This window comes from Grampus griseus (genome assembly GCF_964374135.1).
Source record: "Grampus griseus genome assembly, chromosome: 8".
Taxonomy (NCBI): Eukaryota; Metazoa; Chordata; class Mammalia; order Artiodactyla; family Delphinidae; genus Grampus; species Grampus griseus.
The window spans coordinates 55,043,430-55,059,911 of NC_139002.1; the positions used below are offsets into that span (position 1 = coordinate 55,043,430).

The 16,482-nt window shown below is 58.7% G+C and overlaps 1 protein-coding gene across 2 annotated transcripts in view; it reads right to left on the reverse strand.

Moving 5' to 3' along the window:
* CAPN5 (calpain 5) overlaps positions 1–16,482 on the reverse strand; it is a 57,173-nt gene that overhangs the window by 32,319 nt on the left and 8,372 nt on the right. For both annotated transcript variants that reach the window (XM_082660222.1, XM_082660223.1), the window contains exon 2: positions 5,418–5,644. In XM_082660222.1, the coding sequence (XP_082516348.1) occupies positions 5,418–5,582 (165 nt within the window). In that variant the 5' untranslated portion in view covers positions 5,583–5,644. The remainder of the gene's footprint in view (positions 1–5,417; positions 5,645–16,482) is intronic.

Below are 16,482 nucleotides of genomic sequence, written 5' to 3' on the forward strand. Positions count from 1 at the left end.
ACCTGGAGGACCCCAGCCACATCCCCACCATGGGAAAAGAGACAGCTACCGCCTGGCATCAGAGGAAGTGACTTCCGAGGCACCCCTCCCCCTTGTGGGCCCTGCACAGAGACAGGACCACCCATTCCACAGGGGAGATGCCGAGGCCCAGGACGGGGCAGGGACGCCTGGGGTCATGAGGCAGGTGGATGGATGAGACAGAGCCTAGCCCCCGGAACAGAGCTCTCCTCCCCACTAAGCGGCACTGCCAGGGCAGCCTGTGGGCAGGTCCAGCCACCCCAGCCTGCCCCAGACACTCCTCTGGCCCCTGGGAGAGACTGAGCTCAGGGCTCTGGAGTCCGTGGTTCCAGGCTCGGCACCGCCCTGACTCCCTGTGATAGAGCAGAGACCTGGGGCGAATCTGCCAGCCTGGGAGGGGGCGGAGAGGAGGAGGTGGTCTGGGTGTGTTCCCGCTGCCAGGAGAGGCGCGGGTTTGCCAGCTCAAGATAGAGAAACGACTTGAGGTTGGCGGCGGCACCTGGGGTTGGCCCTGGAGTCCAGCGGCCACCTTGGGACACCTGGAGTCCAGCGGCCACCTTGGGACACCTGGAGTCCAGCGGCCACCTTGGGACACCTGGAGTCCAGCGGCCACCTTGGGACACCCTGAATGGAACAATCAGACACAGCTTGCAATGACTGGGCACCTGCTGTGTGCCCAGCTGTGCAGAACAACCCTGTGAGACACGTACGGTTAGCATCCCCATTTTATAGATGAGGAAACCAAGGCACAGAGAGGGTAAGTCATTTGCACAGGGCCACAGAGGAAGAGGTGAACTGAGATTCCAATTCAGACAGTCAGCTCCAGAGCCTCCAGCTGGGCCAGGACTTATGAGTGACAAAGCTACCATCCCTTCTCCATCCCCTGCACCTGTCCTTAGCCCAGCTTGGGGGACTTGCTATATGGCAATGAGATCAAGGGGGCAGGGGCAGCGCAGACCCTCACCTTTATCACCATACAGCCCCGGCTTCTCAAGACCAGTGTTTGTTGTTCCACCTTCCCTGGGCCATTGGCTAAGCACAGAGGACAGAGCCAGTCAGAAAATTCCCAGCCCACAGGCAGCGCCCTTGAGGAGGAGAAGTCTGAGCGTAACCCTCCATGTGAGCACAGCTGTGACAGCAGGAACCCAGGGAGAGATCAGAGGAGGCTGCCTGGAGGCGGTGACGCCAGCAGAACAGGCATGGAGAGGGCTGATGGGCAGGGAGGCTCCAGAGGGGAATGGAGACTCCAAACTCCCCCCCAAGATGGGATCCAGCCACAGCCTCGAGACCGATGCCACCTCTGACGCCATCCTCCCCGGGGCCCCCAGCCAGCTGTGCTCCCTCCCAACGCTGCCCTCCCTGAAGTTCACCTTTGGTCTCCCTCACCAGCCTGAGAGCTCCAGGGCAGGGCCCAGGTCTGGCTCTGCCCACCTCCGGTGTCAGGAACAGGACTCGGCAGGTTCTGCTGCGGGCAGGAGCCCTGGGAGGAAGGGACAGCAGAGTGGCCTGCAGGACAGGGCTGGGGTGACCACTCCTCCGGTCAACGTACGTCTCTGTGGGGCACAGCCTCCTGCTCCTGCGGTCACCTCTCACCTCTCGGCCCCTTCCAGCCTGCCAGGCCAGCTGCACCGGACATAGGTCACAGCCCGTAACCATCTCCTCACTGAACCAGAACTTCAGGTTCCCAGGCCCGGTGCAGAAACAGGAAGGCAGCTAGTCAACGGATCCAGGGCGCCTTCAGCCCCTCCGCTCTCCCCGCTTCTCCTCATCCATCCACCTTCACCCCAGTCACCTCCCTCCTGGAAGCTAAGATCACAGCTGGAATCGATTAGAACGGGGAAACTGAGGCCCAGGAAGGAAGCAGGACCTCTGCCTGGGACCGAAAACAGGGCAGTGTTCTCAGGGGTTACAGCCTGTGCCCCATCCCCTCTGCAACAGACTTGCCTCCCTGCCCCATCCTCCCATCCTTCAAGGCCACCGGAGCACATGCCAGGGAGGGGATCATTCCTGGGCGGGGCAGGGCAGAGGCCCAGGTGGCTGGACTTGACGCAAACTGCCTGCTTCACGACATAAAGGGGCCTCATGTTCAGCACAGCCAAAGAGCGGGGCCTTCTCCAGGTGCTGGTGCGAGCATGAGCCCCAGATGGGGCCGGGACCACCAGGCCACCTTGCGAGAATTCTGGGAGGTTCCAAAACTGACGTCTGCTTGTGGGATCCCTATTTGTTCCCTTCTTGGTTCCAGCAAAGGACCTGCAGGTTCATCCCCAGAGATGGGACAAGGCACAGTGCAGCAAGGGGGGACATGGGGTGGAGTGGTACGCAGGGATGAGAAGCGGCGGTACTAAGGCCCTGGGCCTGACAGAGGAGGAAGCCTCCCATCCACCCATCCCCTTGGGATTCCCCGAGTCCCAGGCCTCCTCCAGTCTCTTATCTCCTCTTATCTCCCTGGCCAGGCCCCTAAGGGAGGCCAGCAGATGTTTACTGAATGGGAAAAAAAAAAACAAAGAAACACTGGACCTCGGAGGAGGGTGTGGGCCGAGGCAGGTGCCCTGGGTGGGACTGAAGTGGACCAGAGAGTCCAAGAGATGGGACTTCCGGGCGGGGCTGGCTCTGGGTCCCCAACACCAGGCTGGCAGGAGCAGGCGGTGAGAGCAGGCAGTCTGTCATCTGCCCCCTGTGTGTTGAACAGCACAGATATACCTCAAATCACTTCAACCTCCAGAAACCAGGAGCAGCGAGAACTATTCTCCCCATTCACAGATGAGGTAACTGAGGCCCGGGGAGGGGAAGTGACTTGTTCAACGTCACACCTCCTGCAAGGTAGGGCCAAGGCCATCTGGCTCAAAAGCCAGCCTCCTCATTCCATTTTGGGAGAAAGAAGAGGGAGGCTGGCAGGCAGGGAGGCTGGCCGAGGAGATCCCCCCAAGAGCAGAGAGGCCACAACTAATGTCAAGAGAAGGAGCTAGGGGAGGGGTGGGAGTGAAGACGGGCTTCCCCTGGGCCTTCGAGAGTTGGCTTTTTGCTCCATTTGTAAACAGTCAGGTCACAGGACCCAGGAAATGGGACTCCATAGAAACACGGCTGCCTCGGGCCATGCTCCACCTCAAGGGAGTTAATGGTCACCCCACTGGGCTGGCCCCACCCCACCAGCCTGAGGCAAGTGAGCCTGACTTCCTGCTCCACCAACCCTACATCCCGCATGCTGTGGAGCAGGGCCTGCCCGCCATCCCACCCTGCCACCACCTACAGCCCCACTTACAAAGGGCCGTCCATCACACACACCCCAGTCCACACCGTCTCACCCCGTCATCCCACACCACTCAGAAGTGCCTGGCCCTGAACTGCCTCCCAACCCAGAACTGACCCCCACCGCCGCCCCTGGGCCCCGCTCAGTCGTCTCCGTCTCAACGCCAACCACCACAAGCTGCCTGTCACCGGCCTCCACATCCAAGGCAGGGGCAGCTCCGCTCCTCCTCTTTATGTGTCTAGGAACAGCTAGGCACCAAGCCCAGGGAGAAAGGCAGCGAAGGAGAGTGTGCCGTGGCAGGACTCCGGAACTGGCAGGCAGAGGGCCCAGAGAGGGCAGGTGACTCCAGCAGGGTCACACAGCAGGGGGATGCTGAGCCCAGCCAGCTTGGCATTTCCTCCTCTCACTGCAGCAAGCCATGCCTCACCAGCCTCCTTCCAGAGCCGCAGGATCTAAAATGTCTGAGTGATGGCCAGAGGGCAGCAGAGGGTCAGGAGGGGAGCAGCGAGGGGGTGGAGTGAGAGGAGGGCAGGGAGCTCGAGCACCCAAGGCCTCACAAAGGCCTATTGAGGCCGGCCTCCTTCCCCACCCACCAAACATAGGAGAGGGAGGAAGCCATAGCGGTTGGGGGTTCACCAAGGGGCAGGCGTCTCAGGCCAGGCCTGGAGGAGGCTGGGAGTTCGAAGAACCAAGGCAGCACAGCTCATGAGGCTGAGGTCCCCAGGGGGCACCAAGGACCCTCTATCTGGGACCGGGGAGGTGGGCCAGGGCGGGCAGGAGCCCGGGGAGGAAGGGACAGCCCAGTGGCCTGCAGGACCAGTGCAGGCCACTCTGCTGCGCCCCGCTGGGCGATCGGGGCACGTGCTTGCCCCTCCCGGACTCAGTTTCCCTACCTCTTAAGCACCCCAGTCCAAGAACATCAGATTCTGTGCATTGGAAGGGACTTGAGAGCCTGGCCTGTGAGAGGAACATGAAAACTGAATTTCACTTTCCCAAAATGTCCAGCGGGGCTGGAAGGCACTTTGTAACGTGCAAATCTTCCCCCGTCACACGCTGCTGACAGCCTGGCCTAAGATCCCCGCTGCCTCAGAGCACAGCTGCCCTGGCCCAGCCCTGCCGACCCCAGGGCCCCCGGGGCTTCCTCTCCCCTTACTTCACCCCACACACCCCACGCTCCTGCCACGTCCCAAATAAGGCTGAGGTTTCAAGCTCGTGTCTTTCTCACACCCCACGCTCTCACCCCTCAACCCTGAGATGCCTCCTCTGAGTACTGGAGGGGGAGTCTCCCCCGCCCCAGGCACCTCAGTCCAGCACCGTCTCCTGTACTGAAGTCCCCCCGGTGTGACCAACTCTCAGTGTCACCAGCACAGCCGCGGAGACTGGGGAGGGGGCCTGGGGCACTGGCCTTCAGCAGCCTCTCCGTCACCCAGGCCCCCGGGACACCCATTCTCACACTCAGGAATCGGGGTTAAAGGGAATGAGATCATGCCATGAGGCCAGAAGCTTCTGTTCAACACGTTCCAGCCACAGCGACCAAGGCTGGGACAGAGGGAGCCGCCAGACAGATGCTCCGTAATTCACAGATCCCAGCAATAATGGTGACAGCTGGCTTGTGGGTGCCAGGCGTGGTGCCAGGCGTTCACGCATCGTCTCTTTTAATGCCCACAACTCTATGCGGTACTATTATTTCTTACTATTACTATTATTACTGATTAACCATCGTAATAAATACCTTCCATGTACAGCAAATGACTATTTCAAAATCACTATGACAATAATCAGCGAAGTACATTCCTTCTACTTGAATGTCACTCTACGTTGTACTAAAAAAAAAGGCACGTCCAAGTCACCTCATTTGTGTCCGAAAAACGACCCTGGCAGGAGGGTGGCAGAACAGAGGGCCCCACTTTCCTCATAAGGAAGCTGAGGCCCAGAGAGGTCCTGGCTGGGCAGTGGTGGCCACGGAACGGGGGGCTGCTCTCCTGGCTCCCCATCCGGATGAAATCCCACAGCAGGCGGGCCCGCATCAGCCGCTCCACTTTCTCGGCTGCCTGGGGCCTCAGAGCGACCCCTGCCAGTAACCCGCTGTCCCCCGCAGACTGGGTGGGTCTGGGCTTGCCCACCTCGGCACCAGTTCGGACCAGACACTGACCTTGGGGCGCTTCCACCTGACGGCGGGCCCTGGGGTGCCCGTATAATACAGTGAGTCGTCGGTGGCGGGGAAGGTCGGGTCCTCAAAGAGCACCTTCCTGCGCAGACAGGCCCGTTTCAGGGCCGAGTAGTTCTGGTCCTCATAGGGCTTCACACAGGAGAACATGGTGACCGCTGACCCGGGAGGGGAGGCCGAGACAAGGCAGCAGAGGGCAGCTCCTGGGGCACCTGGGAGGACAGAAAATCAGAAGAGCATCACTTCCTGAGGACTGGAGGCCCCGAGGGATATGCTGAGTGAGGTGGTCCCCGCGTGCTCCCTCCCCACGGGTCTGGGAAGTGGGCACCCTCATCCCCATTGCACAGGCCAGGAACTGAGGCTCAGCGAGGGGGAGAGACCTGCCCAAGGTCACACAGCTGGTACGCACAGAGCAGGGAGAGGAACCGACTAACTCCACAGCCTGAATTTCCTCATTTCTGATGCTTAGAGGTGACGCCAGGCCCGCGGGCCGACAGGGCACAACCACGATGGCGCTCAGGGCTGCCTGGCCGCACCCATGACCTCCCTTCCTTTGTTCCACCAGCCTTCCTAGAGCTCCCGGACAGAATCAGACCAGTGGTGACCCAGCAGTTCCCTGGCTGGTGTCACACCCACAGGAAAGCGGCAGCACTGTCTCCAAGTTTCCCTCTTCCGGACCCTCACGCCTTAGCCTAGAGCCGCAAGATCATCTCTGTCCTGTGTGGAAAACCCTTGGCCCTGGAGGCCCGTCCAGCCTTCAGTCACATCCCTTCTCACCGCCTCCTTCCAGCACTCTGCCTTCTCCACTGCACTTCGGAATAAATGCCTCCAGTTCTGTAGGGAGCGCTCTCCTCCATGCTGGTGACCTAACCTTCCCCCAGGACTCCCAGCCCCACCCTGTGACCTTCCAGTCTCCAAAGCCAGACTCTCCCACACGGCCTCCCAGACCTTGCAGCGTCTCACACTCCTGGACGGTCGGTCTCCTCTTCCTAGGCCTCGGGGGCATCTAGCGCTGGTCCGGACCCAACTCCCCCTCTGACCTCCCCTCCCCCTCAGGGGTCCCCTGGCAGATGGATGACCCCCACATCCCTCTGTTCAGCCTGGACCCGTCTTCTAGGCTTCCAACTGGCCCATCTCCTGCGAGGCCCAGACTCCACAGCAGAGTCTGGACTTGTATCCACACGCAGCCCTGGCACATGAAGGTGCCGCGCCTATCAGCGCCTCGCAGTCCAGCACCCTGAACCTTGTAGCCGTGTGCTGACCAAATGCAAGAGACCCAGACTGGACCGACTCAGGAAAGGGCTCTGGGAGGGAGGGGAGGAGAGGGAGCCGCAGCCAGGTGCCCTGACAGAGGCTGGGACAGCCAGGCACCTGACTGACAGCCCCATCTATGGCCCTGTATCTCACACTCCATCTGGGCTGCTGGCTCCAGCCGGGATCTCCACACCCCCGGGCCTACTTATCACTGGGCCTGCTCAGGGCAACGCTGCAATCCCGCACCCCCAAGACACAGGTCCCAACTTCGCAGCCTAGCTGAGGGAAACTGAGGCAAGCTAGGCCAGCTTCTAGGGCCAACATGAGTTTGTGAGCAAACTGATATGGGTGTCAGTCCCAGCTGTACTACTCACCTGCTGTGTGGCCCTGAGCAAGTCACTCAACCTCTCTGATTCCCTATTTTCTCATCTCCAAGATGGGAACAACGTTGCTTCAGTAACTGGAAGATGCCAGTAAAATTAACCAGAGGCTGCGGAGACTGCTTAGCAGGCCAGAGGGAAGAGGAAGAACAGAAGGAGAAAAGCCCCTCTCATTCCCAAGAGAGAACCTCCGCGTCTCTGGCACCTGCCGTGTGCAAACCACCCAGCTAGAGGTTGGCGTTTAGGATTTGCTGGGTAGGCCTTTCACTGTTGCCATTTTTCAGAAAAGAGAACTGAGGCTCAGTGAGGGGAGGCAACTTGCCTAAGTTCCATGGCAGAGTCTGGACTTGAACACACATCCTCTGACTTTGGAGCCTCCATCTTGGCCTGGCGACGCCAAAGCGCGGGCAGGGCTCACCCCACACACACCCTGGCTGAGCCAGCCCCACAGGATTCAAGGGAGGGGAGAAACAGGGAAGGAAGGAGGTGAGAATGGAGGGGTGAGGGTGGAACACGGATGCACAGAAGGGAGAGCGGGGCTGATGGTGCCCGCCTGCCGAGGGTCTGAGGGCTGGCCTGTCCCCTGCTCTGGACCCACAGCCACTTCAGCTTCTGCCCATACGTCATACAGGGCCCACCTGTCCCACTGCTGTGTGACCTCAGGCCAACCCCCTTAACCTCTCTGGCCATCCCTCTACCCGGGAAGGCCAATAAGCCTGCCCCTTCCCACCCACCCTCCCAGTGTTGGGGGCCTGAGGGAAAGAGAAGGGGGAGCCTGGAGAGGCAGCCCCTGGGCTCTTGCACACAGCCACCAGGAGCGCCATGAGCCTCAGTTTCCTGAAAGGCCTGTTTAGGAAGCAATTTAAGCTGCAAGAATTAGATCAAAGAAGCTGAAAGCAGGAGCCCAGAAATCAGCTCTAGCAATTCCAGTGTTCAGAGCCCAGAACCCAAGGAGGAGGAGCGAGCTGGCCGAGGTCACAGAGCCAGGCCGGTGGAGAATGAGGGCTCTGGCCACCCTCCAGGCCGCGCAGCGGCCAGCGCTGCTGGGAAGGTTTGCTCCTAGGACAGAAGGGAGGAACGAACAGAGAGGGGGAAGCTCGGCTCGGCCCAGGTCCAGAACCGGGACCAGGCCTGGCTGGCTGAGGGTCTGACCCGGTTCAGCCATCTCTCCAGCCTCACCCCTGGCCGCCAGGCTGACCCTGGCCTACTTATGCCAGGCTCTCTGGCCCTGGCCTTTGCACAGGCTGCACCTCATGCCGACCGTCCTCCTGCACCCTCCATCTGCCCCAAGGTCGCCTCCCACTCCACCCACTGAGTCAACACGCCCAAGGGGTCAGAGTCGCCAGCCTCTGAGCTCTGCTCTCTCCCTCTAGTTCCAGGCATAACCACTGATAGATACAGATAAACCAGCAATCAGGAAGGCCAGCTTCTAAACCCTGGCCTCTTCTCCCTGGGTCTGAGCTTGGCGCTGGGGCACGTCCTGTCTTCAGGACACTGAAGTTTGAGCCAGGCACTACCAGGACAGCCTGAGCCTCCCAGCTGCCCCCCAGCCTGCCCTCTTCCCTCTGCCCCTGCCAATCTCGCTCCCCCCACCATTCTCCACCCTGGGCCTAGGTTCCAGTGCTACGAGCTCCTTGTGGTCCACTCAGGGTCTCTGCACACACTGTTCCATCCACACATGCACACCTGGAGAATTCTGGTCACCTTTCAAGACTCAGCCCAAGTACCTCCCACCTGTGCGACATTGTTCCTCCCCTTACCTCCACAGTCCTGGAACCCCTGTGACAGCACCCGTTACATTGTACCCCATCTGCATATGACTCGTCTGTCTCCCCAGCCTACCCCCCTCCAGGACAGAGCCCATGTCCAGCTCCTCTCTGTATCCCTAGTGTCCAACACTGGGGAGCGGGGGTGGATTCAGTGAATTTGGGTTGAATGAGCCAACACAGATGATGCATGAGGAATTCCTTCACTGATGGGAAAAACAGGTTCAAAGAGTGCCCAGGACTCCCAAGGGGGATCAGCTTTCCGTGTCAGAGCTGCACCAGCTCTCAGGTCTCCTGAAGGCCAGGGCTCGCCCCTTCCCACTAGATCAGGCCTCTCTCTCTCTGTCTCCCCTCCTCCCCTCCTGTTCCTGATGCTGTCCGTGGAAAATGCAGCTAAAGCCCTGGAGCTCTCTGCTGTGGCCCAGCCCTTCTCTAGCTCCTGACGGAGACCTGGCTTTAGTTTCGCAATGTCCCCCTAAGCTGTGAGACCTGGACAGGCCACGTCACCTCTCTGGTCTGCATGGTCCTTGTGTGGAAGGAAGAGATAATGTGCCAGGGCCTCTGGGAGGATCAAATGAGACACGGCCGCATGGACTAGCACTTGGCATACTTCAATGCACTGTGTCCCTGGGGGATGTCAGCACGGATGTCTGGGTCACATCTACTATGTGCCTCCCCTGCCAGGAGGGTTACAACAATTCAGGGTTCCTGTCCCCAAGGAACTTCATGGTCTCCTGCAGCCAACAGACACAAGGCAGCATGGAATATGAGTCATTCCAGCAAGAGGGACACAAAGAAGCCTTCACAAAGGCCTGGACCCAGAATTCAGCTGTGCTTTAGGAGAGAAAGGCCACTCCAGGCAGAGGGAATAGCTCAGGCAAAGGCTCAGAGGCAGGAAAGCACAAGTTGATTCAGACCCAGCTGGCACAGTGGGATTCCACAGACTGAGCATGGGGGCACTGACCCGGGTCAGAACAAGGGCATGGGAGCACCCACCAGGGAGCTCAGGGAACCCAGCCTTCCAGCAGGTCAGTCAGACCTGAGTTTGAATCCCAGCTGCGCCACTTAGCGCTGTGTGTCCTTGGGCAATTTACTAACCCCTCTGAACTGCTATCAGCCCTTCCTGGTTCCAGCCTCTAAGGTGGCATCTGCCCTGGGGCCTGCCCCATAGGAGCTCTATCTATCCTCACCTTGGAAACAGTGTGTACCTCCTTCCGGGAGGGTGTGCCCAGATCTGCTGTCCCTGGACCTGCTGGAGGTGGCAGGGACAGGCCAGGGGGGCGTGGGCAGAGTAAGGGCTCATCTTGCAGCAGGCCACAAGGAGCCAGCTACAGCGGGGGCAGATAGCACTGAGCCTTCCTGGACAGTTCAGCCACCGCAGCCAGGGGGAAACAGGAGACAGTTTCAGTTCCATTTTTTAGATGAGAACATAAAAGGAACATGCACAAAACCTGCAGCCCATGAGCTGGACCTCAAGCCTCCAGCCTCCTCATCACACCGGGGCTTCCCAAAGCTGGCCCCACGTTAGTACTGTGATCATTTTAGGGGTCGCTCTAAATTGCTTTACGTGGCAGTAAATAAGTCAGTAAGAAAGTTATTCCCCATCCACTTCTCTCTCAAGGAGAACTCAGTTCAGTCCAGCAAGTCTTGAAACCCTCACGGCCCTTGCCCACCTACTTAACAAAGGAAGAGCCAGCCCCAGGCTCACAGCAACAGCACCTGGCTGCAACGGAAGGGATTTTTCTGTTGTTTTCATTCAGTTTTAAGATTCTTCCAGTTACCTTGTACTTAGAGAGTAATACTGACTTTCCATTTAGAGTAAACGCACAGCTTCCTTTCAAAAATATCAAGGAAGAAGGAAGGTGATTTCAAGAAATCTGTTAAGTTCCCGGTGGTGCAGGCGGGAACCGTAGCATTACATCACACCTGGAGGGCAGGGTGCTGCCCAGGAAGAAGCCAAGACTGCGTTCCAGAACTGTGTGGCAGGGGAAAGTCACCTCCCCTCTCTGAGCCTTGGGGCTTCCTCTAAGGGGTGGGATAACAGAGCCAGCACTCAGGGGGCCAAGAACAGCCGATCCCACGTGAAAAAGAGCAGCTGGAGGACTCACACTCAAGGTGACAAGACCTTTCACAAAGCTCTAGTGATTGACACAGTGTGGGGCTGGCATAGGGTAGACAAACAGACTAGAGAGCCCTCCAAGACGAGGACACCTGATTTTGACAAAAGGTGACATCACAGTGCATTAGGGAAAGGATGGTCTTTTCAATGAATGGTGCTCAGTTGACTAGCTATCCGTGTGGGAAAAGCTTCATCTTGACCCCGAATGCACACCACACTCAAAAGCAATTCCACATAGACTGCAAATCTAACCGAAAGGTAAAACAGTGACGCTTTTTGAAGAAAATATTAGAAAAAGAGCATATCCAAATGGCCAATAGATGGAAGGAAAGTGCTGGACTTCACTAATCATCAAGGAAATGCAAATTAAAAGCACAATGAGATACCACTACGCCCTGACCGGAATGGCTGCAGGAGAAACCACCACACACACACACACACACACACACACTCTCTCTCTCTCTCTCTCTCTCTCTCTCTCTCTCTCCCCCCAGTCCAGCTCTTCCACGTTGGCGGTGGGAGTGTCAACTGATACAACCACTTTGCAAAAACATCTGACCGCATCAATTAAAGCTGGACAAATGCATACTCTTTCAGTAATTCTACTCCTAAGTAGATACTGAACAGAAACACGTGCACATGTTCACCAAAAAACAAGTACAAGAGTGTTTAGTGTCGTAGTATTTGTTATAGATAAAAATTAGAAACAACCCAAAATGCCCATCACCAGAAGAAAGGATGAATATGGTGTTTAATGGAATATTATACAGTAATGAAAATGGACAAATTATTGCTGCATGCAACTCATGGCTGGCTCTCATGAGCACAATAGTAAACAAGAGAACAATACTTCGATTCCACTGATGAAAAACTGAAAAGCAGATATAAGCCATCTATGGTGAGTTGAAGGCAGGATGGTGGCTGCCTTTGGGGGTAGTGACTGGAAGGGGTAGGAGGGGGGCTTCTGGGGTTCCAGTAACACTGCTCCTTGATCTGGGTGGTGGCCACATGGATAGGGTCACAGAGCTACGTATCTATGACTTAAGCATTGTTCTGTAGGTCAGTTGTGCTTTAATAAAACCTTAAACAGACAAAGCCTGTGCAGGGGCCCTGGGAAGAAGGCCTAGCTGAATCTAGTGACCCCAATCCCACCAGTTTTGGGGACATTACATACCCGTAGGGTTCTGCCTGGCACCCAGGGTGGGAAGACCCAGGGGGTGTAGAGCAGGGAAGAAGCCCAGGCTGGGTCACAGCACTAGTCCGGGCTCGGCCTTTTTCATGCACAGGCTGTGACCTCCTGCGAGCCGCCTCCTCTGTCTCTCAGGACACCTGTGGCGTTGACCCTTGAGGTGCTCAAGTCCAAGAGAGGATCCCACAAGGTCGGGGTGGCAGCCCCACACCCCACAGGGCACACACCTCCAAAGCTTCCTCTCTGAGGAGGGGGTACCAACCAGCCAGGCCCCATCCTCAGGAGATGTTCTCGGCCCTGAGGGCAGGCAGGGCGCTCAGGGAAAGGAACTGAGCTGAGGCAGAGTGGCGGTGTGGGTGCGGGAGGAGACCACAGGCAAGGCTGCCCAGGATCCCAGCCAGAGGTCCCGGAAGGCCAGGCGCAGGGATCGGGCTTCATCCTGAGGTGATGGAGAGCGGGAAGGGTGCTGAGCAGGGGAGGGACTTGAGATCCACCTGGCTGCCACATGGAGAATGCACTGGAAAAGGACACGACCAGGGCAGCAAAACCGGAAGGCAGGCCAGAGAGCCTGTGTGCCCATGTGTGAACGCAGAGCTGGGTGGGAGGCAGACCCAACTCCACCTGGGGACCAGCCAGTTGCGGGAGTGAAAGGAGACTGCAGGAGGCCTGCTGCGGGTCCCTCCTCTGTGCCCCAGTTCCCACACCCCACAGTGGGTGCCCATGGCGCAGCATGGCCTGGCAGAGTGGGTGTCATCCAGGGCCGGCCGAAGGAGCCAAGGATGCCCGACAGACAAAGCTCCCCGACCCCGGCCCCGCTCCTCAACCTCCCACCACATCCCACTCCAGGCAACAGAGCCCCCTCCCCTACGCCACATGACCAGGGAAGGGCTGAACAGCTGCAGCTTGTAATTCAGGGAACAGTCAATTCCAACATGCTCGCCTTCTTTGGCACCCCACTGGGCTGGTCCTGAGCTGACAGGAGGGGGTCAGATCCTCACGGCAGTCCCAGGGAGGAGAGGCACAGGGTGACAGGCACAGACCAAGAACTAAGCCAGACACACTGTGGTCAGTGGTCCCAGAAGCAATGCATGTTGCAGGTGGGGCTATAGGGGCAGGAAGAATGGTGGTGTCTCTCCAAGATGGAACTGGACAGAGCAGGGCTGGAAGGCTAGGTGGGAATCTGCAGGGGGAGCACGCAGGCAGGATGCACCGCAGGTGGAGGGAAGGCCAGGGTGCAGAGCTTTGAGTGGGGAAAGCTGGCAGGACCGGCTTTGCAAGCCTGGGATGGCGGCTTTGGGAAGTGGGCTCTCACTGAGGGCATGGGGCAGCCAGGGAGGGGTGGAGGGGTGAGACCGAGGGTCAGGTGCTGAAGTAGTAACGTGGGCCAGGGAGAGCCTCAGCCAGAGCCAGGGCAGGGAAGGCCAGAGGCCAGGGAGGGGGCCTGGAGCCTCAGAGTTTGGGTTTTATCAATGAGTTCCTTCCCTTTTATTGTAGAGCCACTCCCACTCCTCTCTTGCCCCACGAGCCACCGTTTCATTAACATGCTCAACACATCTCTCTGTGTCCGACTGTGGTTGTGTTGTGGCCTCCCAGGACCCCATCTCCCCCATGCACCATGTGCTGAGGAACGGATGGCAGGGTGGTGGGGGAGAAGGGGCGAGAAGCATGAGCTGCGTAGGGGCCACGGGGGCTCCGGCAGCAGAACCAGGGGGCCAGGCCCAGTGAGTCACTCTGGCGAAGGCCAAGTAGGCGTCACCGGGACTGGGAAATCCTGTCTTTCTTCTCCACTGCCCTCCCCTTATGGTTTCTATCTGTGTCCAATCCAGTCTCCACCCAGCTGCAGTGAGCTTTCTAATACGTAAACCCTACCAAGCGCTCTGTGCTAAGAGACAAGTGGGTCTGGAGGGCAGGGCCAGGCGTGTTTGGGGCTCAGGGTCCCTCGCTGGTCCTGGGGTGCTGATGTCCCCCGGCCGGCCGTGTATATGAGGGGAAAGCTAGCCTCGGGGCTGGCTCGCTGTGTGGCCCTGGCTGAGTCCCCAGGCCTCTGCCCCTCAGCGGTTCCCACTGGGACTTGGGTGTTGTGAGGAGGGGGCCGGGGAGCCTCAGTAAGCAGGTGAGATCCAGCTGGATCTGCCGGGCATCAGCAGGGACATGAAGAAGCTGGGAACCTTCGTGGGCAGCAGGCTGGCCAAGGCTCGGCATCGGGCTGGGTGAGCAGCTGACTTGGGCACTGAAGGTCACTGGGCCTGGGAAACCCAGCCCAGCAGCGTATCTGGTGAGAAAGTGCAGAGGGAGGGGCAGGTGCCACTGAGCGCCGGAGCAGCAGTGGCTCTTCCTTACCCTACTGGGGCGGGGTTGACACCTGCAGCTCACAGGTGCTACTCACTCCCCAAAGGGGAAACAACCTACAAAAATGAGACTTGATCAGGTCACTGAAGCTGTCTCAGCTCCACTGGGCTGTGTGACCTCAGGCAAGACCCTGCCCTCTCTGGCCTGCAGGCTCTCACCATTGAATGGTGGAGAGGGGGACACTTCTTGCTCTTTTCCAATCAGCTATGTTTGTCACCAGGACAGCCTCTTTTTCTGCTTCCTGCATAGGTAGTCTGTGCCTCTCGCACCACCTGCCTCCAAGAACCAAGGTTGGAAACCTGGTGGGATGGTGCCCATTTCTCAGACTGGGAAACTGAGGCTCAATTCCTAGGTCAAACTCCTGCACACCCTCAGAAATGAGCTGTACTGTTCTCATTGCACAGATGAGGCCCAGGGGGCGCAGAGAGGGAAGAGGTGCATTCAGGACAGTCAGGAGCCTGTCTCATGTCAGGGCTCTGCTCTGCCTGGCCCACCACTCCCTCCCTCAAGCAAAGGCAGTGACCCACTCATCAGCTCCAGAGAGTCCCACTCAGCCGCATGCCCCCATTCAACCTTCCCACACCTGCTCTGCGCCTGGCCAAGGGGGCAGCGAAAAGTCGGACCAGGCTCAGCCCGGGAGGTCAGCCTGGTGGTGGAGAGACAGCAACCCCAGCACCAGCCAGAGAGATCTGCTCTAAGAGGGCAGTGATGCGTTCAGACGGGGCAGGAAAGGCTCGAGGAGCAGGCGGCATCTAAGCAGGAGCTCATAGGGTGGGCTGTGATTTTTAAGAGACAGAACTGGAAGGTTCAGAGGAAGACGGAATCTTCTGGGAGGAGGAAACATTTAGGCAAGGCGGGAGGACAGGGTGCAGGGGAGAGGAAGAAAGGGCTAGCAAGGCAACACTGCCACAGCCAGGTTATGGGGACCCTGAAAGCCAGGCTAAGGACTCGGGAGCGTGCCAGGGTGTGAGCTGGGCTCCTGGAGGATTCACAAGAAGTCTGGATGGAAAGGAGGCCAGGACGCAGGCAGGGAGACCAGGCTGTAGAAATGGACCTGCAAAGCATGGCCTTGGCCATGGAGATCCACGCAGACCCACACTGGGGCAGGGGCCACAGCACACAGCCAGGCGCTGTCTGGGGGTCTAGCTGGGGGTCCTTCCTTGGAGGCACCAGGAGGCTCACGACCTCCCAGGATGACAACCACATCTCTGGGCAAGCGGCGTGCTGGCGGCACTTCCGGGCCCCATGTCACATTCCTGCCCGAAGCAGCCTTGAACGCCAGTGCCTCCTCCTCCCCGTGCCCAGAGGAGAAATCAGAGCCTCGGAATGTCCCGTCCACATCCTTATCTTCAGATGGGGAGAATGAGGCCAGAAAGGGACAAGAACAGTTACCTCTTTGTGCCTCAGAGCTCTCATCTATGAAATGCAGGTCTCCCACTCTGCTGGCCCAACCTGCCCTCACCCCTGGCTCCCCTCACACATCTCTGCTCTAGGCAGGGCTTAGCCCCAGCTGTCCTTGGTATACTCATCTGCAAAATGGGGCTCCCAGCCTGGCCTTCACAGGGTGACGGTGGGGATCAAGTGACCCTGCACAGCACTGGGGCTAGTGAATGAATGTCTGAGATGCACTCCACTCTGGAAGGCTTAACCTACTCTTATGTTAAGGACCCCAGGATGGGGTCTGGTCTCTGGGTCAACCCGTGGGGACACGCCAGCACGCTCCCCTCTTCCAAACATCCCTGAGCTCTGCCTACTGTGGCCTCAGGCTGGGCTCGGGGCCAGAGCTGCAGCAGCCCGGGCTCTGCCGGCAAAGGCTCCCAGGCTGAGGCGGAAGCAGACATGGAGGGTGACCCCCTCGGGGAAGCAGCTGTGGGCCCCATGGCGCCTGCAATGACACTGCAGTTGGCTCCTGTGGTAGGCTGAATAACTGCTCCCCAAAATGCCAACATCCCAATCCCTGGAACCCGAGAATGTTACCTTAGACGGCAAAAAA